The 24,426-nt window shown below is 37.0% G+C and overlaps 1 protein-coding gene across 4 annotated transcripts in view; it reads left to right on the top strand.

The window, feature by feature from the left end:
* The window catches only part of Prim2 (DNA primase subunit 2), a 279,302-nt gene that overhangs the window by 157,620 nt on the left and 97,256 nt on the right, over window positions 1-24,426 (top strand). For all 4 annotated transcript variants that reach the window (XM_027938281.2, XM_027938278.2, XM_027938279.2 and 1 more), the window contains one exon: window positions 13,354-13,421. In XM_027938281.2, coding sequence (XP_027794082.1) covers window positions 13,354-13,421 — 68 coding nt within the window. The remainder of the gene's footprint in view (window positions 1-13,353; window positions 13,422-24,426) is intronic.

Genomic DNA, 24,426 nt, shown 5'->3' with positions numbered 1-24,426 from the left:
TTTAGGATATACTACCTCCAAATATGGCACTTTGGTGTTTGGGGGAAACAACAGAAGCAGAAAGGTTACTCTCACCATCTTGATCCTTCTCCCCTGAAGCAAACTGTACAATCTACACTATAGAATTGCCTTCCCCCAAGCCCCTAATTCCCAGAGGAAAGGCATCAGTACACAGAAAAATCTGAATGAACGGGCTCCGAGAGTCCCCCTCAGTTTATCACCAATTAGATCATGCCTCTTTGTCCTCAGTCACACTTCTGCACATCTGTCCATGAAAATACACAGGCTTCTCTGGTTCTTTGGGTTTTCATTTCTGAAGACTTCTGTGTCATGTAAACTTACATGACATAAATTTGTGTACTTTTCTCTTGTTAGTCTGTCTTTGGTTGTAAGCAACTCAGTCTGAACCTAGCAATGGGAAAAAAAGACATTACTTTTTCCCCTACAGAACAAACCCTCAACACAGTGCTCCAATAAGCTATTCCTAGGGAATGATGGTTGGACGTCCCTGCTCTGTTCCACACATACAACACAGGAGATTAGGTAGTTCTTGGCTTTCCCTGCTTCATGTTTGCTATCTTTAGCCCTGTATCCTCTCCTGGGATCTAGATCCATGTTATATTCAGTTACCTCTTAGATACTTTAAAAAAAGAATAAAGTAATCTCAAATTTGCCATGCCTAAAACTCATAATTACCCTTCTTTCCCAACCTCCTCCTCCATAGCCCCTATGTTGCCATTAATTCAACTATCTACCTACCTGGGTGTCCTCCAGATTTTTCTTTTAGTCAGAGTTCTATGGAGTATATCTCATTCATGTTCCTCACATTCATGCCTTCCTTTCTACCACTTCTGTCTCTGCCATAGACTTTTGAAATTGGATCCCCAGATTGTTGCATGTGTCACTGTTTCATCCTCCTTTCCTCTGTCCTAATTGATCTATTTGCCTCTATTTTAGCTTGTATTCTTCCTTGCCATTCTTCATACTGCTGGACAAACAATCTGTCCTTCCTCCCTTCCTCTCTCCAACTATTTCAAACACAAACATGCAAAATGTATAACATTTTTTTTTTACCTCCACAAATTAAGGAAAGTTAACATTGTCATATTTCCTTCAGAACTTCCTTCATTTGATGTAAGGAAAAGGAGAGAATATCACTAAGAATATTGAAGCATCAGTTATTTCCAGTCCTGTTTTCCCTAGATGCAACCAAAATTGTGTTCTACCCAGAATTTTTAAAAGGTGCTATTGAGAGCATAATTCTAAAAATTACTTTTTTATATGGATCAAATTTATTTTTAGCTATATTGAAGAGATCTAATTTAAGTGGAAAGTCAAAGAACAAAATATTTTCTTTGTTCATTTTACTCTTGAAAAGATATGAGAGCCAAGCATGCTTTATATCCAAATTTACCCATCCTTGAGGAGATTAATCTTCTAATTACAACTTGGATTTCAGTTTTCATTACTTTTTCCCCTACAGAACAAACCCTCAACACAGCGCTCCAATAAGCTATTCCTAAGGAAATAGCTTTGTCCTTTTGGGGTAGGGTTGTTTTGAGAGAAATATTTTAGATTCCCATTCAAGAAACTTACCTATCAAAAACTGCAACCCATGTATTTAGCAATAATACCTTTAAACATACACTTTAATCTTAGTCTTTGTCATTTAGATCACAATGCTGTCTCTTTACAATGGCCTAAATGAATTTTATTGAATAGTGTCACATTTACACTATCTGTCCCTCATTTTCTTTCTATGAATCTTTGAACTAGTTTGCTTTTGCATTTTTAAAAAAATGGATGTTCATTGTAAAAGACTTTGTATATTTAAAATTAATAATGTTGGGAAAATAGATCTGATTGCTATTTGTTTTATTTGTAGCTATCATATGATGATCAAAAACTTCAACATAGAAGTAAAGAGCTATGTTACTTTTTTGGTTGTGCCTCCATAGCCTACATCCATATGTATATGTACTCACGTAAACTCATTGAGTTTGTGTATGTGTTTATCCATTATTTAAGTTTTGAACTGTTAGTTTGGGGCTGCTTTTTTTTTTTTTTTGAATCGGGGAGCCACAGTTGCAACTGTGGACCATTTGCTCTCCTTCTAAAGGAAGAACTTTAGACTTTCCATTTAGCTGGAAATGAAAGGAGAAATGTGTATGTTCCTTCTAGTTGATAGCTCATGTCATTAATGAAGACATCAGAAATGTAAGACCAATAGGACCAGTGTCTAGGACAGACTTTTCTAAACTCATGCTTCTGTTGGAAATATCTGGGTGGGTAGGGGGCACCTCTTATTCACTCTACAGAACTTACGGATTGTCTACTGCTTACCAGACAGCAGTAGGGGGAAATGGTAGACGAGACAGAACAGGTTCCTGTGTGATGCAATTTATGTTCTTGTGGGGGGAGAGAGAGAGAAAGGAGAGAATAAGATAATTTCAAGTAGTGATAAATATGAGATACCTGAGTACTAGAATACTTATGGGAGGAGTGCTGCTTTACCCAAGGGTATTTAGGGAGGATTTTGAGTTGGTGATGTTTCCCAAATGATGTGAAGGAACCTTTTATGAAAATGGGTTATATTCAAGACTGAAAATCCACATGTGAAGTGAATCTTGAAAACCAACCCACTTTGAGAAATGAGGGAATAAAAGGATACAGGAACACTCTGGGGTCAAGGGTTCTTGACCAGCTAGCTCTCATGCAACTTGTGTAGCACTGTGAATGGTGGTGTCAAAGAGGAAAGTGCCTGTGCTGTGTGTCCTAGCATAGGCTTGGTGTGCCTGCTAGCAACTAGCTATCTGTGGCATGAGGAACCCTATTTCCTGTTAAATAAAATGGAAATGTTGGACCAGATACCTTCATTCTTTCTTACAAGACTTTTTTTTTTTTAAATTTTTATGGTTGGTTGTTCAAAAACATTACATAGTTCTTTTTTTTTTTTTTTTGAAAAAAATTTTTTTTTAAATTTTTTATTGTGGGTTGTTCAAAACATTACAAATTTCTTGACATATCATATTCCACACTTTGATTCAAGTGGGTTATGAACTCCCACCTTCACCCCATACACAGATTGCAGAATCACATCAGTTACACATCCATTGATTTACATATTGCCATACTAGTGTCTGTTGTGCTCCGCTGCCTTTCCCATCCTCCCCCCTCCCCACCTCTCCCCTCCCCTCCCCTCCTCTCTCTCTACCCCCTCCACTGTATAACCCTGAGGGTCTCCTTCCATTACCATGCAATTTCCCTTCTCTCTCCCTTTCCCTCCCACCTCTCATCCCTGTTAAATGTTAATCTTCTTCTCCTGCTCTTCATCCCTACTCTGATCTTAGTTACTCTCCTTATATCAAAGAAGACATTTGGCATTTGTTTTTTAGGGATTGGCTAGCTTCACTTAGCATAATCTGCTCTAATGCCATCCATTTCCCTGTAAATTCTATGATTTTGTCATTTTTTAATGCAGAGTAATACTCCATTGTGTATAAATGCCACATTTTTTTTATCCATTCGTCTATTGAAGGGCATCTAGGTTGGTTCCACAGTCTTGCTATTGTGAACTGTGCTGCTATGAACATCGATGTAGCAGTGTCCCTGTAGCATGCTCTTTTTAGGTCTTTAGGGAATAGACCAAGAAGGGGAATAGCTGGGTCAAATGGTGGCTCCATTCCCAGCTTTCCAAGAAATCTCCCTACTGCTTTCCAAATTGGCTGCACCAATCTGCAGTCCCACCAGCAATGTACAAGTGTACCCTTTTCCCCACATCCTCGCCAGCACTTGTTGTTGTTTGACTTCCTAATGGCTGCCAATCTTACTGGAGTGAGATGGTATCTTAGGGTGGTTTTGATTTGCATTTCTCTGACTGCTAGAGATGTTGAGCATTTTTTCATGTACTTGTTGATTGACTGTATGTCCTCCTCTGAGAAGTGTCTGTTCAGGTCCTTGGCCCATTTGTTGATTGGGTTGTTTGTTCTCTTATTGTCTAATTTTTTGAGTTCTTTGTATACTCTGGATATTAGGGCTCTATCTGAAGTGTGAGGAGTAAAGATTTGTTCCCAGGGTGTAGGCTCCCTATTTACCTCTCTTATTGTTTCTTTTGCTGAGAAAAAACTTTTTAGTTTGAGTAAGTCCCATTTGTTGATTCTAGTTATTAACTTTTGTGCTATGGGTGTCCTATTGAGGAATTTGGAGCCCGACCCCACCGACTGTAGATCGTAGCCAACTTTTTCTTCTATCAGACGGCATGTCTCTGATTTGATATCAAGCTTCTTGATCCATTTTGAATTAACTTTTGTGCATGGCGAGAGAAAGGGATTCAGTTTCATTTTGTTGCATATGGATTTCCAGTTTTCCCACCACCATTTGTTGAAGATGCTATCCTTCCTCCATTGCATGCTTTTAGCCCCTTTATCAAATATAAGATAGTTGTAATTTTGTGGATTGGTCTCTGTGTCCTTTATTCTGTACCATTGGTCCACCCACCTGTTTTGGTACCAGTACCATGCTGTTTTTGTTACTATTGCTCTGTAGTATAGTTTGAAGTCTGGTATCGCTATACCGCCTGATTCACACTTCCTGCTTAGCATTGTCTTTGCTATTCTGGGTCTTTTATTTTTCCATATGAATTTCATGATTGCTTTCTCTATTTCTACAAGAAATGCCGTTGGGATTTTGATTGGCATTGCATTAAACCTATAGAGAACTTTTGGTAATATCGCCATTTTGATGATGTTAGTTCTGCCTATCCATGAACAGGTTATATTTTTCCATCTTCTAAGATCTTCTATTTCTCTCTTTAGGGTTCTGTAGTTTTCATTGTATGTCTTTCACCTCTTTTGTTAGGTTGATTCCCAAGTATTTTATTTTTTTTTGAAGATATTGTGAATGGAGTGGTTGTCCTCATTTCCATTTCAGAGGATTTGTCGCTGATATACAGGAATGCCTTTGATTTATGCGTGTTGATTTTATATCCTGCCACTTTGCTGAATTCATTTATTAGCTCTAATAGTTTCTTTGTAGAGCCTTTTGGGTCTGCTAGGTATAGAATCATATCATCTGCAAATAGTGATAATTTAAGTTCTTCTTTTCCTATTTTTATGCCTTTAATTTCTTTCATCTGTCTAATTGCTCTGGCCAGTGTTTCGAGAACTGTGTTGAACAGAAGTGGAGAGAGAGGGCATCCCTGTCTTGTTCCAGATTTTAGAGGGAATGCCTTCAGTTTTTCTCCATTCAGAATGATGCTAGCCTGAGGCTTAGCATAGATTGCTTTTACAGTATTGAGGTATGTTCCTGTTATCCCTAGTTTTTCTAGAGTTTTGAACATAAAGGGATGCTGTACTTTGTCGAATGCTTTTTCCACATCTATCGAGATGATCATATGGTTCTTATTTTTAAGTTTAGTGATGTGGTGAATAACATTTATTGATTTCCGTATATTGAACCAGCCTTGCATCCCAGGGATGAATCCTACTTGATCATGGTGTACAATTTTTTTGATATGTTTTTGTATCCGATTCGCCAGAATTTTATTGAGGGTTTTTGCATCTAGGTTCATTAGAGATATTGGTCTGAAGTTTTCTTTCTTTGAAGTGTCTTTGTCTGGTTTAGGTATCGGGGTGATGTTGGTCTCATAGAATGAATTTGGAAGTTCTCCCTCTTTTTCTATTTCCTGAAGTAGCTTGAAAAGTATTGGTATTAGTTCTTCTTTAAAGGTTTTGTAAAATTCTGCTTTTATACCCATCCGGTCCTGGGCTTTTCTTAGTTGGTAGTCTTTTTATGGTTTCTTCTATTTCCTCAATTGATATTGGTCTGTTTAGATTTTCTATATCCTCCTGACTCAATCTGGGCAGATCATATGACTTAAGAAATTTATCTATGCCTTCACTATCTTCTAATTTATTGGAGTATAAGGATTCAAAATAGTTTTTGATTATCTTCTGTATTTCTGAAGTGTCTGTTGTGATATTGCCTTTTGCATCCCATATGCTAGTAATTTGAGTTCTCTCTCTTCTTCTCTTCGCTAGCATGGCTAAGGGTCTGTCGATTTTGTTTATTTTTTCAAAGAACCAACTTTTAGTTTTGTCAATTTTTTCAATTGTTTCTTTTGTTTCGATTTCATTAATTTCAGCTCTGATTTTAATTATTTCTTGCCTTCTACTTCTTTTGCTGTTGTTTTGCTCTTCTTTTTCAAGGATTTTGAGATGAAGTATGAGATCATTTATTTGTTGTTTTTTTCTTTTTTTAAGGAATGAACTCCAAGCAATGAATTTTCCTCTTAGAACTGCTTTCAATATGTCCCATAGATTCCGATATGTTGTGTCTGTGTTTTCATTTATCTCTAAGATTTTTTTAATTTCCTCCTTGATGTCTTCTATAACCCATTGATCATTCAGTAACCTATTGTTCATTCTCCAAGTGATGTATGCTTATTCCTTCCTTTTTTTATCGTTGATTTTCAGTTTCATTCCATTATGATCAGATAAGATGCATGGTATTATCTCTACTCCTTTATATTGTCTAAGAGTTGCCCTGTGACATAATATATGATCTATTTTTGAGAAGGATCCATGTGCTGCTGAGAAAAAAGTGTAACTGCTTGATGTTGGGTGGTATACTCTATATATGTCAATTAGGTCTAGGTTATTAATAGTGTTATTGAGTTCTATAGTTTCCTTATTCAACTTTTGTTTGGAAGATCTGTCCAGTGGCGAGAGAGGTGTGTTGAAGTCTCCCATGATTATGGTATGGTGGTCTATTAGACTCTTGAACTTGAGAAGAGTTTGTTTGACGAACATAGCTGCACCATTGTTTGGGGCATAAATATTTATGATTGTTATGTCTTGTTGGTGTATGGTTCCCTTAAGCAGTATGTAGTGTCCCTCTTTATCCCTTTTGATTAACTTTGGCTTGAAATCTATTTTATTTGATATGAGTATGGACACTCTTGCTTGTTTCCGAAGTCTATATGAGTGATATGATTTTTCCCAACCTTTCACCTTCAGCCTATGTATGTCTTTTCCTATCAAATGCGTCTCCTGTAGGCAGCATATTGTTGGGTCTTGTTTTGTGATCCATTCTACTAGCCTGTGTCTCTTAATTGGTGAGTTTAAGCCATTAACATTTAGGGTTATTATTGAGATATGGGTTGTTGTTCCAGCCATATTTGTTTATTTCTGTTACTAAACATGGTTTGTTTTCCTCTTTGATTATTTTCCCCCCCTTTACTGTCCTACCTCCCACTGTTGGTTTTCATTGTTATTTTCCATTTCCTCTTCCTGTAATGCTTTGGCGAGGATGTTTTGAAGAGATGGTTTTCTAGCTGCGAATTCTTTAAACTTTTGTTTATCGTGGAAGGTTTTAATTTCATCTTCCATCCTGAAGCTTAATTTCGCTGGATACACAATTCTTGGTTGGAACCCATTTTCTTTCAGTGTTTGAAATATGTTATTCCAGGATCTTCTAGCTTTCAGAGTCTGTGTTGAAAGATCAGCTGTTATCCTGATTGGCTTACCCCTAAATGTAATCTGCTTCCTTTCTCTTGTAGCTTTTAAAATTCTCTCCTTATTCTGTATGTTGGGCATCTTCATTATAATGTGTCTAGGTGTGGATCTCTTATGATTTTGCACATTCGGCATCCCGCAGGCTTCTAGGATTTGGAATTCTGTCTCATTCTTCAAGTCTGGGAAGTTTTCTCGTATTATTTCATTGAATAGACTGCTCATTCCTTTGGTTTGGAGTTCTATACCTTCCTGTATCCCAATGACTCTTAAGTTTGGTCTCTTAATGTTAGCCCATATTTCTTGGATGTTCTGCTCATGGTTTCTTAACAGTCTTGCTGAGCTGTCTATGTTCTTTTCCAGTTGAAATACTTTGTCTTCATTGTCTGATGTTCTATCTTCTAAGTGTTCTACTTTGCTGGTAGTATTCTCCATTGAGTTTTTAAGTTGGTTTATTGCTTCCTGCATTTCTAGGATTTCTGTTTGTTTGTTTTTTATAACCTCTATCTCCCTGTATAGTTGATCCTTTGCTTCCTGGATTTGTTTGCATAATTCATTGTCGAAGTGATCTTTCATTGTCTGATTTTGCTGTCTAATGTCTTCCTTGATACTCCAGATCATCTGAAGCATGTATATCCTGAATTCTTTATCTGACATTCCATCTGCTGCAGCTGTTACCTCTTCTAAAGTTGCGTTGACCTGCATTGCTTGTGGTCCTTTCTTTCCTTGTCTTTTCATACTGCTTGCATATCTTTCCTGCAGGCGTGGGCGGCGGCTCTGCTCTCTCCTTATTCCAATTGGGGTGTCGTGACTACCACGCCGGCAGGTCACTGGGCCTGTTCTGGGAGCTGGCGGCGGTTCTGTTCTGCCCCTACTCCAATTGGGGTGACAAGTGTACTGCGCCGGCAGGCCACCGGGCCTGATCCGCCGGTTGGTTGCAGGTTTGCCTACCCTGCAGGCGCGGGCGGCGGCTCTACTCTGCCCCTACTCCAAATGGGGTGACGTGTCTGTCGTACCGGCAGGCCACTGGGCCTGTCCCGCTGGTCGGTCGCAGATCTGCCCACCTTTCGGGCACGGGTGGTGGCTCTGCTCTGCCCCCACTCCAATTGGGGTGTCGTGGCTACCCCGCCTGCAGGTCGCTGGGCCTGTTCCTGGCACGGGCGGCGACTCTGCTCTGCCCCTACTCCAATTAGGGTGGTGTGTGTACCACGCTGGCAGGCTCCTGGGCCTGATCCGCTGGTCTGTCGCAGGTCTGCCTACCTTGCAGGCCCGGGCGGCGGATCTGCCCTGCCCCTCCTACCACGCCTGCGGATCCCTGGGCCTAATCTGCAGGTTGGTCACAGGTCTGCTCACCCTGCGTGCACGGGTGGCGGTTCCGCTCCGCCCCCACTCCAATTGGGTTCACGTGACCACCACACAGGCAGGGCCTGATCCGGGCGTGGGCGAAGGATCTGCTCTGCCCCTACTCCAGTTGGGGTGACGTGTGTACCACGCTGGCAGGCCACTGGGCCTGACCCGCCAGTCTGTCACAGGTCTGTTTACCTTGCAAGCGCGGGCGGTGGCTCTGCCCTGTCCCTCCTACCTCTCCCGTGTACCACTGGGTCGCGGGTCTGCCCACCTTGCGGGCGCGGGTGGCGGCTCCACTCCGCCCCCTCTCCAATTGGGGTCACACAGTCACCATGCTGGCAAGCCGCTGGGCCTGGTCCGGGCGCTGGCGGCGGCCCGGCTCCTCCCCTCTGGCTCGACGACAAATCGAGGAGCCTCGGGTGTCTGTGCCTCATCCCCCCTACCAGGAGACCAACTGTTTCTGTTGCCGCTGGTATTGATGAAGTTTTCTCCTCCGCCACTTTCTGATGACATCAGATCTCTGCCATGTTGGTATCCTATGCGAATGGCAGCATTTCGTTCCCCTTGCCAGGCAACCAAAGCAACGGGTGAGTCCTGACCGGCCCTCAGCAGGACCCGGACCGAGAAGCAGTTTCCGCGGGCTCCTAGCCCTGGGCCAGGGCAGTTCCGGGAGCCGGAACTCGGCCGCTCCGTGCTCGGTGTATGCTCCGATAAAAGTAGGCTCCACGAAGCAGCCCCCGCGGGCTCAGTTCCGGGAGCCGGAACTCGGCCGCTTAGTGCTTGGTGTATGCTCTGATAGGAGCAGGGTCCAAGAAGCAGCCTCCGCAGGCTCTGCAGCCCTGGGCCAGGGCGGTTCCGGGAGCCGGAACTCGGCCGCCCCGCGCTCGGTGTTCTCTCCGATAAGATCAGGTTCTAAGAAGCACCCAGGCACTGAAACCTAGCAATCTGTCTGCAAGCCGCAGGCGAATGGCAGCCTGAAATTACCTGTTCTATGGCTGAATGAGCTGCGGTCAGTCGAAAACAGGGATGGTGAGGTCAGCTTTCCAACATGGTGGCTGCTGGCCTCCTCTGTGGTCTGACCGGTGTGGAGAACCGAGATGGACCGCTTCCTTCCCCCGTCTCGAACCCGGAATTCAGCCGTGAGTACGGTGCTTGCACGGCTGGCAGAAACTGCAGCGCTGTATCCCTGCGTCGCTATCTCCTCGTTTCCCAGCGCGCGCTGCAGACTCTAGCCGCGGGGCGATTTGCTGAATAAGCAGTGTTACCCTCCGTGCGACAAACCTCTCGCGTTTGAGTCCCCGTAGCCGATCCTCGTGCGATGGAAATCCTTCCTCCAGGTTCCGGAGCACCCCACTATTGCTGGAAATTCCTAACAAGATAGCCTTTAGCCGTCCTGACTTGTCATACTCCCACACAGTGAAGCAGCACACGGGGGCAATGCACTCCCCTCGCCGCCATCTTCCCTCCTCCGTCACATAGTTCTTGATATGTCATATTTCACACTTTCTTACAAGACTTTTTAAAATAACTTTTTTTGATGAAATCTAAGAGAATGTATTTGTTTTTTAAAATTTTTTATTTGTTTTAATTAGTTACCCATGACAGTACAATGACCTTGACATATCATACATTTGAATCAGATGGGATATAATTTCTCATTTTTCTGAGTGTACAGGTTGCAGAATCACATTGGTCATGCAGTCACGTATATACACACAGCAATAAGGAAGGATAGTGGAATGAAATAGAGATTAAAATAACTTTTTTATTCTTTTTAGTTATATATAGTAGAATGTATTTAGTTTTCATTAAATGTGTCAACTATATTATGACAGGCCATTGTAACTCACCTCTAACCTTTCAGCAATAATGAGAAATAAGCTGTTATGTCAACTTTTATGATGGTTCCCTTGAAATAACCCCAACTCAAACAGAACTGGGATAGATCTTTCTCTTTGCTTCTTGGTGATTTATGAGTCAAGGACATTGTTGTATTTTCTATTTAAAAAGCAAAAATAAATATGGAAACCATATTTAACCTAGATATTTGTTTCTAGTTGTAGAGAAATGTAAAATCTCTAATGCTAAAAATCTTGTTATGATAGTGTATTGCTTTCTTGAAAGGCTGATAATTGTGATTTAGTTTAGTTTTGATTTAGATTTAATTTTGCTCAAAGCAGAAATCTGAAAAGCTTTAATGATGAAATGTAGAAAGATCCACTTTCATTTTCATCAATTAATGGAATTACATAGTTGCAGGTTCTTGGATTTGTCACATCTTTAATAAATACTTATTAGACTTGCTATGTCTCAAGAAGTGCTAGGGATTCAGTGCCCCTCATAGTGGAGTGATGTGTGAAGTAACTACACAAGCTTAGAAAGGAGTTTCAAAAGAAATGTTGAGACTATATAGTCTCTAAGTAAAATTTATTTAGACCCTAGTCTCTAAAGAAGTCACTTTTGCTTGAGGTTCAAAGTTGAAAATAAGTTGAAGTGGGAAGGGACTGAGGGGGGTGATGTGCCCAAATCATTTAGCACACCTGTTCCAGAAACTGGAGCTACGATAGATTCCTACCTGGCATTCTCCCGTGTCTTTTGTGGAGAGTGTAACCAGACATTCATTTTGTACTTGGTGTTTTGTATTGTGACCCAAAAAGAAAATATTAAGAAAACATTTGATAAAAGACCATTGTGATTAACTCTAGCCTGAGGGCCTAAGGGAATTATTAGATAATTTTAATTAGAGGAGAGGTTAACTTTCAATCTGAAAATTTCATTGTGACCTTGAATGAAGAATAAACTGGAAGAGGCAAGAATGGAGGCAGACATGGGAGTGACTGGAGATATTAACAGTTTAGGAAAAAAGGAAATGAAAGCTGAGATTAAGATGAAGGGATAGATTTGAGAAATGTTTCCTGTATGGAATGGACAGTTGACTAGAAAGTCTTGCAGTGTTGGTGAGATGTTTTGCTTGTTTGCTTTGTTTAGAAAAGACAGTTTAATTAGAAAGTATGCTATGTGGTTGACAGATATGACTGAAAAAGCCCTGTCTGCCTGCTCTATTTTCAGAGAATTGACTTTTGAAATATCTAGATAGGCCATTTAAATATTTTAGAGCATAGTTTTGGTCCTGAGACATGAAATATCTTGAACAATGAAAATGACATTTTGTAGAGGAGTTTGACATTAACAGATACAGGATGTATTAAAGTGTTTTGTTTATAGAACTCGATAACCTTGATAACATTTATATGTCATGAAATACTAGCTTACCATTTTTCATAGTAACTAAAAGTCTGTTGGTTTTGCGAAAATTGCAGTATGTTAATTGGCTTATATTATTGTCTTTTAAATTAATCAATATCTTTGTTGACATTTATTGATTCTTGTACACATTGAGAGATTTTCCATTATATGATTTAATAAAAATGATATGTGGCATTTTTGTCAAATTTTCAACAAATGTTTTTAAAGAGATAATTTCATTTTTGTTATATTATCACAAATTGGGCTTGAATTAAATGTCTGTTTTCCATTTTAAGAAAATTTTAATGTATGAAAAAATTGGAATGAAGATACTCTATTTAATACCAAAGGCTATCTTTCAGTTGTTACTTAAGATTCTCTTCTGTGAATTAGCAAATGATTTATTAGTAGATTACTCTGATCATTATTGAATCGGTTATTTTCTAATCTTTATTGTTTTATTAAGTTTGCTTCAAGCTGATTACTTTGAACGTCTTTATAAAGTCTTTGTGACAGTTTCTTAGGAGAGCAGATTAAAATAGAGATACATATAGATACATAGAAATATAACTAATATTTCAGTAAAAAAACAAATTAGAAGTTTATACTTCTTGATATACTGTCAGCTTAAGGCACAGTATTTAACAGAAAGGCTTTAGTTTTCACTATTTCCTAGATCAATTTGAGATCATATTTCAATATTTAATGCTTTCAGTTACTATTGTATACTTAAAATACAGTCTTGGTTTCTTAATGTAGTTGTCCAAATGAATTAATGCATATGGAGTGAGTACACAATACACACTTCTTTCATAGTGGTTTAGCTGTAAATAAACAGAATTCCCCTTCTCAATTTCATCGTTGCAGTATTCGGTGCCATAGGTTGGTTGTTATTCATTTTAACATTTAGGAATCTTTCCATTTTTATTTCACGGATAATATTTTCATGAGTAGATGCCTTTTCATGAACTCAAATATTCAAATAGGTGCTCCCTCTTTTTTTTTTTTTTTTTTTTAAGTTCTAAACTTGGCAACATGTCCTACATCCTTAGAGCCATGTTGTTATCTTTAATCTCATAATGTATCCGCTTTTTATATAATTCATTTTTTTTTTTTTTTTTTTAAAGAAACATTTCTTCACATTTTATGTTCTGCCTCCTTGGTCTGCTCTTCCTGACCCTGTTTTGCATTTAGTGCTCCTGTCTGTTTGGCCTTTGCCATTTTCGTTAACTTTGTCTTTTGCTTTCAGTTAACAGCCAGGTCCTTGCCTGCTGTGCAGTCAGATGAGAGACTTCAGCCTCTGCTCAACCACCTCAGGTAATAGAAGACACTGCTTTGTTATGCTTTGAAATGCAAGTGCACTAATGTGGGTGAAGTATGTTAAAGTGCTTAATAATGCTTTCAATTACTGAAACTTAATTTTTTTTTTCTTGTTTGACTCTGTTAATCAAATGGAAGTTCTTAATATCATGTACTTGTTACCCTTGACTTTAAGGTACTTTAGAAAGCTCTTTTAATAAAAATATGTAGAACTACTTGATAAGTTTAAGTGAAAATGTACAGAAAGATCTAAAAAGAATGGGCTATTTCTTTAACCCAGGCTAAGGCACATTTTTAATTGGGATAAATTAAATGAGTAGGGTTTGTTTTCTAAACACAAACATGATATAGCGTCATTATTTAAAAAATAAACTTAGAAAATGCAGGAAGAAGGAAAAATCATTATTAATCTGAAGTAATTTTTTCCTCTATGCTATTTTAAAACCCAGCATTAAAATTATACTTCTATAAAATTTATGATTTTTCCATTTCTTATGAACATGAGATTTTTTCCTTATTAAAATAATTGTAAAAATATCCTTTTTAGTGACTATGATATTTTCTTGTATGACTTTACTATAGCACATTTACATTTATCTCCCTTAGGGAGGCATGTGGGCCATTTCTTTTTCCTTTTTTTTGGTACTGGAGGTTGAACATGGGGGCACTTGACCACTGAGTCACATCCCTACCCCTATTTTGTATTTTATTTAAAGAAGGTTCTCACTGAGTTGCTTAGCACCTTGCTTTTTGCTGAGGTTGGCTTTGAATTCGAGCTCCTCCTGTCTTAGCCTCCTGAGCAACTGGGATTACAGACATGTGTGCTGCCATAAATAATACTGTATATGAACCTTTGTCTATATTTTAGATCATTTCCTTAGAATAGATTTTCAGAAATGGAATTACTTTGTCAGAGTATGAGCCATTTAAAAAATTTAAGGATATATGTATTTTTTTCATATTCCATTTTTATTCTCATATTGTACAAGTTTGCCCATTTTATTATGTCCTGAATAGGTCGGGGAAGTCAAATAGTTACTAATTTAGTAATTCATAGAGATGCTGTTTTGGTCAAATGCATTCAGTTATTATGAAAAGTGATTTTGACATTTTATTCATTCTTATTTTGTTGTGAGATTAAGGATCTGTCATTAACTCATGTATTGATAAGCATTTCCTGTTTTTATTTGATCCATTTTTTTTTTGTACCAGGGATTGAATTTGGGGGCACTTAACCCCTGAGCCACATCCCCAGCCCCTTTTTTGTATTTATTTAGAAACCGGGTCTTACTGAGTTGCTTAGCGCCTCGCTGAGTTGCTGAGGTTGGCTTTGAACTTGTGATCCTCCCGCCTCAGCCTCCTGAGCTGCTGGGATTATAGGCATGTGCCACCAGCTTTTTATTTGATCTTATGTGCTTTAGATATAATAGATAATAGCTTATATTTGCTATAAACTTAAAAAAATTTATTTTCTGTTATTTAGAGCACTTGTATTTACAAGTTTGATGTAGTCAAGTACCAATAATGTTTTTCTTTTCTAGTTCCTTTTCACTCTTTTTAAACTTAGACTGTCACTTTTCATTTGGAAGTGTTAATAGATTTTACTCTTATCTTTTTTTCTTTATTTTTCCTTCTTTCCTCTTTTATTCTTCTCTGGTAGCTTTTCTTTCACAGGCAGGTAGTTTTTAACCTTGTATATAATTGTTTTGTTGGGACAGAAGGGAAGGAGGGGATCAAGATTACTATTTCAGCAAGGACGGAATAGTATGCCTGTTATATGAAGTTCAGTTTTCTAGAGCTGTGTTAAACCCAGAAATCTTGTTTAAGTCTTTTGCCCAGCCCCCACTTCTACTCATCCAAATCTGTTGGTGATATTGTCTCCTCAATTTCTGTCTTAATACAGTAGCCTCTTGTCTGTTCTCCTTGATACCTGCTTTGCCATCAAATGTATTTCATATCATTACCATATGTGGTCATGTTATCCCTTGACTTAAAATTCTTCTCTGCCTTTCCAGCTTCATTCTGGATGAAACCTGAACTCCTTAGCCTGGTATATGAAACCGAATAGGGGGCTTAAACCTATCTCTCTTTTTGGACTATTCTTGCAGCACTTCTAGTCCCATTCAAATGGCATGACATTCCTCTATCGCAACATTCTTGTGTGAACTTCTGTCGCCTTGCAGATACTTTCTCTCTTGCTACTTCTATTGATACATATGAATTTATATACACATGATTTAAAAATACATTTAAAATGTGTTTCTCATGTAATATATATTTTAAAACATGTTTTATATACATATATTTATGTATATAAATGTATTTTCCCCTTACCCCAGTTGTATAACTTGACAGTTGTATAATTTTTGCTTGTCCTTTAAGACTCAGCTTAGGTGTTACCTCCTCTAAGTTTTATCTGTTTAGTTCTCTACCCCTTAGTCTGAATCAGATGCCTTTTGTAGGTGTTTTCATAATATTACATGATCACCTTTGTAGTATAGAATTTGATATTGTTACTGTTTGCTTATTGTCTGATTTCCTCATTACAGTATGAGCTACTTGGCTTTTAGCTTGTAAATTCTTTTGTATTTATATTCCCAATATCTAGGCACATGATATATTGTGTTGAATGAATGCAAGTTATATTAGTGATGTTTTGTTTTCTTCTTTTACATTTTATAAATGTTAAAAATTCTTACCTATAAAACTACTGCTTCAAAAGATATAAGCCTAGAGGGTTGAATCTCACCTCTAGTTAATGCTTGATTCTATGAGATAATGATGGATTCCTCTTCCTCTAACTCAGTATGGTGATTTTATACTAGAATTTAGATTAACTACTGACACATCTCTTTGAGTCCTTGAAACTTGCACAAACTGTACAATTGTTTAGGGCTTTTATTCTCTATGGAGTTCCCTCGTGACTGGTTGCTAGGCAACCAGGGCTAGATGCTACATGTAATATGCACCATCTGATGTTGCCTTTTTTTATTGTTATTAAACCAAATGGTTTCCCATTTTATCACCATGTCAGAGACATCTGTATGTAGGGTGGCAGCTGATGTGCATAGTTTGACACTTCCTGTTCTACAAAGCAACCTTGTGATATGCCTTTCAAGCACACTGAATTGTCTTTTTGGCTCTCCAAATGCAATGTTTTTCTTCTCTCCCTCTTTTTTTTTTTTCTTTTTTTTTCAAGAGAGGAAAGGATACTATTTGGTTTCAGAGAGTCTAATGATAATCTTGTTAGGAAAAAATAATTATTATTGATTTGCATGAGCTATATAATTTAAATGTTACCTAGAGGGGATGGACATTAGAAGGTTGAGACTGGGATCATTATTAGGCGTAATTTTCTTTAGTGCCTCTAATGATCAAAGAGGAATGATGAATAGCATTTTAATTAAATTTGTCAATAAAACTAATTTGGGAGCTGATACAAATATCTGTAAACATTGAAGGAGCAATATAGAAAAATTCTCAAATTATTTTACAGGACTTAGACACTCAAAGAGAATTAGTGTGATACTTTGCCAATCTGATAATTTGGGATATTGCTTAACAATATGTTATTGAGGCTTTTACAGTGATATGTCCATTTTTTTTTTAAAGTAAAACCTAGTTCTCTAGTTAAATCTTTCTGTGCATAAATTTTTACTTCAATATCTTATGGAAATATGATCTTATATTGATTTAATAGTAATGTCCACCCATTCATTCGTGGGTGCCCATTATGTGCTTGTAATAAAAATAAAGATACAATCTGTTATCAAGGACTTAAGAAATGGGACCATGACTTTTGTTTGTACTTTTTAAAATATGGTAGTGGCTTATGTTGGATGCTTAGATTGGGCTAAACTTTAATCTTACTTGGGGAATGTTGTCATGAACTAAGAAGAATAAAGGAAGACAAGGGGATTACGGAATGAATATGGTTGTTGCTAAGATAAGTTCAGTAGTTTCAGACATTTTAAGCTTGAAATGCCTGTGGAACATATATGGGGAATGTGTACTAAGTAGCTGAATATAAACCCACAGTTTGAGTGAGGTTGATACCTGAGAGACTTTTGCTAGTCACCATTGTATAGGTGGTTCTTAAAATCAGGACTGGTTGAGATCACTAAGGTAGAGAGTTTACACACACACACACACACACACACACACACACACACGAATGGCCAGGAATAGAACTCCCTGAATATCAGTGTTAAAGTGACTTGTGATGGACAGCAGTGGAGATGGGGAGATACGAACCATTAAATAGACTGGGAAGGAATCTTTTTGTTTTCTAATTAATTAATTAATTAATTAATTTTTAATCTTACATACAATACTCTTGAATGAAAAAGAAACACAGCAAAAGATGATAATATCAAAGATGCTAAGGAAAATTTTTCAAAAAGGGGTTGTAAACAGTGTCAATGCTATAGGAAAGTCAGGTCAGAACAATACTAGTTCTGTTAGGCAGCTGGGAGCTACTGGAGGCTAGCCACAAATTTTAATGACACAAGTGTGAGTCTGAGTCTTGGGAGAAGTCAAGGAATAAATGAGAAATAAGGGTGTAGAGACATAAGGAGTATAGTCTACTCATGGTAAAGCTTAATTCTGGTGGGGGGGCATGGAACAAAAGAACTGTATCCTTGAGCTTCAAAGTTAAAGTGTTTTATTCTTTAAGACTGGAATGCATTTACAGGTTAAGATGAGTGTATTTACAGGATAAGGGAGAAAGGAAACTGGGGGAGTGAGAAGAAATAATTGAGGAGGCAACATTTTAGACGTTATTGTAGTAGGAGCAAGAAATCAACTGATTGGTGTTTACAAAGTACCTTCAACCCTAGATTTTTATTTCATACTCAGAAGAACCCAGTGAGGATAGTAGATGTTCATTTATCATTGTTTCTATTTTTAAAGGTTGGCAAAGGAACTTCAAGGAAGTTCTCATTAAGAAAGTCTAATTTTTCTAATGAAAAACTATACTTTCCTCTCATCAAAAGGGATGAATGCTCAGTGCAGTGGGATACCCCTGAAGTTCTGGCTACTTAGAAGCTTGAGGGAGGAGGATGGCTTGAGCCCAGGAATTCAAGACTAGCCTGGAACATAGCAAGACCCGTTCTTAATTCATTCATCTGTTTTTCTTTCTTTTTACTTTTATAAGATGTTGCTATTTTTCAAAATTGACACCAGAAAATCTTCAATTAGAAAAAAATAAACTTCCTTAGTTTTACAAAATTTCCAGAATGCCAGAAATTTTTATGAATCATCATTTCTGCTTTCCTTTAATCATGTGTCATTAGCTATGTCATCTAGTGAGCCTATATTTGCCACTGTGACTCCACTCTCATCCTCATGGTTATGTGTCCCTGGATTTTAAAGGGTGAATTAATCATTGTACTGATGCATTTTTATGAGCTCAGATATGCTCTTGTGAATATAGAATTTTTTTGTAAATAAGTACTTTTACAACCCTAATGATGGTTCCCAGGAGATAAAATATATAAAATTGAATTAGGCTAGCAAGGGTGTATGTTCAAGATTGTTATTTTTATTTATCTCACTTATAAATGTAAAGTATAAACAGATCAGACTAGAAAGGAAATCTTGCAGCCCATATTCTACATGTGATAACTTTGATTTTGTAATCAAGATTTTTTTTTTTTTTTAAAAAACAGTGCCTCCCTTCATAGTATTTGTCTTTCTCCTTTATTCTTCCACTTCCAAGATATGGAGTGAGGGACAGCATATTATAGATCACTTTAATAGTTGCTCTTATTTAGCTTTTGGTCCTTAAAAAGTGTCTAATTTTAAAAATGTGTCAGTGACACTATTTCTTCTAATTTTATCAGCATCCTTCACCCCAACAGTGAATTAGAAATCAAAGATAAAATATGATAACAAAGAGAATTATTGAATGCATAGGACTGTTTCTCATGGCTTAATTTATAGTGCATCCTGAATTTGTAAGCAGATGCTTATATTGACCTTTCTTTTAAAAATCATTTAAAACAAGGCATTGCCCTTAATTTAGTATTACCACAGACTACTTATATATAAGATTCTTTTTTCCTAATGCAGTCCATTTGCTTAACATTGATGTATTTCTGTTTATTCCGTTCAAGAATATGCTGTCACAAATTTTATGAGACATGCAACTTCTGTAAGAAAGCTTTTCCTAGTAACCATAGTGGTACAGGGAAGTGTTTTCTTTTTGAATTGGCTCTCATTTTTAAATCAAATTGTATGGGCATTCATGTGTCTTTGTGGCAAATGTAAAAATAAGTGCTAGAAAATGCTTTAGTAGATTGGGGCTTCCACCAATGAGAGCTGACTTGAAAGCCTCATTAATGTGGGGCACATACTTGAGTTGTTTGCTAGCTCTTTCTCGTCACCAGTTTCTGGCAGTGCCTTGAACTCTTTTCTACATGCAGCAACACACACTTTAGGTCACTGATTATTAAGGCTTTCCAGCTATCATGTAAGATATTAACAAGGGAAAATAGTCTTCTAATTTATTTTGAATTACAATGTTTTCCACATCTGAATGATGTTCAGGTATTCTTTTTTAAAAAAAAAAAATTTAGTTTTAAGTGGATATAATATCTTTATTTTACATTTATGTAGTGCTAAGGATTGAACTCAGTGCCTCAAGCATGCCAGGTGAGCGCACTACCACTGAGCCACAATCCCAGCCCCCTATGTTTATGTATTCTTAGATATTTGCCAAGAGTTGGCATTTTGCTAGAATCGGACCATTGTGTTAAGAACCCTATAATAGATATGATTATAAAGGAACTAGTAGATGCAGTCCCTTAACAAAAGTTTATATTTTCAAAGGGTTAGAACCCAAATTTATGAACATGAACATACGCCCCTATACTCCTACCTAGGACTACACTGGAAAAGTTGCTGCAGCTTAATCAAACAGAATAAGAGAAAGGTGTAAAGTCTTGTGAGTGGCATCAGTTTCTGCATATGGATTAGGTTACAAATTTCGTGCAATTTAATGTGTTTAATAAAATATATAGTCAATATATTAAAATTTGGAGGGAAACAAATTCCATTTCCTTAATACAACCACCGGTTATTCTTTGATTATTTCTATGCACATTTATATGTAATTTTAATTTAAAGAGGTTAAAAGTTTTTAACAGTTCTTTCACTTAATGTAACTAAAGGATAAAGTAGAAAATTTTCCTTAAGCATAGTACACAGGTAATATTGGGCTGAGTTAGCTGTATCTATTTTTACTTAACCATTCCCATTTTATTGGATATTTGGGCTCCTCTTCCTACTGACTAAACCTATAAAGAAAAATTATAGAATGTTAGCTGTTTTTATCAGACCAGGAGAAGCCTACTGGCGAGCACAAATGCTGTTATGACTTCGTGACGAAGGGATTGCAGAATAAATGTTTTCCAGCAGATGGAGATATGAACAAAGAACAGCAAACTAGGTGGCATATATCTTTGAAGATATAGGAGCATTCTTTAGTCAAAGGGGTCAGATTGCCCAGATGAAAATGTGTTAATGAGCTTAACAAGAGAACCACTCACTTCAAAAAGATGGAATTCAGAAAGTTTTAACTCAACTTTACTAGTATCTAGACTAGAACCTTTATAGCCATCTTACCAACTGTCCTTTAGAAATTAAAAAAAAAAAAAAAAACAAAACACACAAGTTCTTAAGTGTCCGTGTCTATGTAAATATAATAAATACATGTGTGTATATTTAGAAATGACACTAGGATTTTCGATGTGACTAGAATAAAACCTGGTGAGTTATTAGTTTTCGAATATAGCTGTAACTTTACAAAAAATTTAGAGGATTAAAATAATGCCCATTTACTACATATAGTCTTATAAGTTGGAAAACTGGCATGGGTCTCAGCCAAAGTATCTGAGGGCTATGTTCTTACTAGAGGCCCTGGAGAAGACTATATTTCCAAGCTTATTTATGTTTTTGGCCAAAGTTAGTTCCTTGCAGTAGTGGCACAGAGGTCCCCTTTCTTTGCTTCTGGAGACTGCCCATATTCCATGAGCTCCTCAAGGCCTTTGTTGTCCTTGTTTTGGGATTCCACAGAATCTTCTCATGCTTTAAGTTTAACTTATTTTGCTATATCCCTTTGCCCCCAACCTGAGTGTTTTCTGCTTTTATAGGCCTTTGTGATCATATAAGCCTGCCGAATATCTGGGATAATCTCTTCATCTTAATACCTTGACCCTTAATTATTCCTGCAAAGCCTTTTCTCCGTGTAATCCAATGAATTAATGGGTTCCAGGGAAATATGGACATATTTGGAGCATCTTTGATCTAGTCTATTATAGTGAGGGTTTTTTTCTTTTTTTTTGGTGGGGGTAGTGGTGAGGATGGGGAGTGAAAGTTTCTTGGATCACTTTTGATCAGTTTAACAAGTAATTTTTTTCACTCTTATTAATTTAGGCAGAATAATGAATTTTCTTAGGTTTTTGTAGTTAGGTTAAATTAATATTAATGTCTTAAAATTGAGAAATGGGTTAAAATGATTTTTTATAGAAATAGAAACAAGTTACTGATTTGCTTTTTAATAATATAGAAGATAGAAAAATCTTTCCTGTCTCAATTGACTACTTAGTCAAGGCAAATACATACTTTGTAAGTAAATGACTTTGTGATGGAGTTGTACATAGCGGCTGTGACTTATGGAAGTACTTAGTATGAGAGCCATTTGATAATACTTGCTTACATACCTTTTAGCATCCCAAGAATTTATTTTTTTAAGCATATATTAAGGGAACTCCTAATACGTACCAGTAACACATATTTGTCTTTATAAGAATTAATGTATATAAGACAAAAATTTTAATTAAAGTCATTAGAACAAATCATGACTGTTATATTGTGACCCTTGGGAACACACAGTATCATGGAAATGACAAATCTTTGAATGTCACAGTAGTCTTGCAGCTTCTCTCCAACTAGACATTTTAAATTTCTCTTAGTCCTGTGACTTCAGAGTTTGTTAGGAATTTCTGGGTTGTCGATGCTGGCAATTTTCCTGGAAAGCAAAATTTGTGATTTCTTAGCTTTTCAAGTTTTATTATCTGTAATCATTAAGTTTCTTTAATGATTTTAAAACATTGACTCCTTTCTGATTAAATAATAGGGAAAATTAGTTATTTTACACTGTTAGTCATAAAGTACTAACCACAAAATGATAACGATGTTATGGGGAATAACTTTCTTAAGACCTGAGAAAGCACTATGGTAGTTACTGTAATATATTTGCAATAACCAAGTAACTTGTTAAGTGTCTGCAATTGAACTTTCTGTGGAGATGGGAGTGTCGTATACCTGTGCTGTTCAATACAGTAGCCAATAGCCACATACAGCTATTGAATGAATGAAATATGGCGCATACAACTGAAGGACTGAATTTTAAGTCATATTTAGTTTTAATTAAAATTTAAATTTCAATAGCCAGTTATAGCTAATGATTATTGTATTGGACAATATAGTTTCACGTAATATTTGAAATTTTGCTAAATCATGGAGTTTTTTTTAATATCAAAAATTTGGGGCTCAGAGCTCCAAATCTGAGGTGGCCATGGAGCAACTGTCTCTTCAAGTTGTTATAACATGTTGTGGCTACATAGGATCATGAGGCTCCTAAACCAGGGTGGTTTTCAACCTTATATGGATTTTGCCTCTTTGCATTTGAGCTATGTGCACTTATGCAGGACTGTAACAAAGACTTCACAGAGGAGGAATACTTAAAGCTGCCCAATTAGTAAGCTGATTCCTGTCCAGAATCTTTCTGATTGGACTGTTGCCACATGTGGCCTGGTATTCGTGTGCAGAACCAATTAACCTGCATTCACTCAGTGAAAACAGAATTCAATAAATTGGGCTGAGATAAAACAGACTACCAAGCCACACCTAAGGTGTAATGCCCTCTCAGTTGTTTCTAATTGTTATTTAGAAAGTAGTGCTTGGAAAGATAATACAAGTTAAATAAAGCCTACTTTTAAAAGTGCTACCTTAGTTTTTGATTTATTGCATACATTCAGTCTAATGGAGGACACTAGGAACAGTTATCAGATATGTACACTAGTCTATTTCCTCAGATCTTATTGAGGTGAGCTCCTAATCATCCAGTGTGAAATCACTTTCCAAATGTTTTATCTCACTATATTTTCTAAGTAGCAACATCAGTAGTTACATGATCATTTTTATAATAATATTCATTTGTTTATTTGCTTAGAATATAAACTCCAAGAAAGAAAACTATTTGTCCATCTTGTTTACCACTGTCTCCCCATTAATTATAAAAATGGCTGGAATAACAAGGTCTTAACACTTGACTGGATGGATGAATGAATAATAGAAAACACTTTTAGGCTTTAAAAATTTGCCATTTATTTAGTGTCTTTAAACTGCTAAGTGTTGAGACTAAATACAATGCTAATTTGGACAAACAGTTGATGAATTTTCTGATATTTCCAAGGGCAAGCTCACAAAGAAAAACTCTTAACCTTTGCAGAAATTCAATGTTGGTTTTGTATTTAGTTTGGGGACTTGGGACCCTTTTTCATGGAATCGGGAATAATTGTGGAGGACAGAGTGTAATTTTTATTCCTCTGTGACCTTAAAAGTACACTTTCTTTTTTTCCTTCCCAATGATGTACTCAAATGGTGAAGACTTTTATTTAAAACAAAAGCAAAACTATTAGAGACTTTGCTGTTTTGATCTATGAAACAAAATCCTTAAATATTATGAGGCCTCAGCATATGAGGCTTGCCTATAAGACTTTGGAGGTATGTGAAGAAAGTATATAATGTGATTTCTGGATTATGACTTTTAGTAATGATGCTCATTGCCTGCTCATAGTCCCTTCCTACACCAACCAACCACCTCTACCACCAACAAAAAGCCCAAACTCCCAAACATGCAAGTCCTTAGTGCTCTACTATTTGGAGGGAACTGACATGAGGGGATAATGCTAGAATGCCATAAAGCTAATAGCTA

This window comes from Marmota flaviventris, chromosome 6, assembly GCF_047511675.1.
Source record: "Marmota flaviventris isolate mMarFla1 chromosome 6, mMarFla1.hap1, whole genome shotgun sequence".
In the NCBI taxonomy this organism is placed as follows: Eukaryota; Metazoa; Chordata; class Mammalia; order Rodentia; family Sciuridae; genus Marmota; species Marmota flaviventris.
Note: the sequence above shows the minus strand (reverse complement) of the source record. Positions and strands in the feature narration are given on the sequence as shown.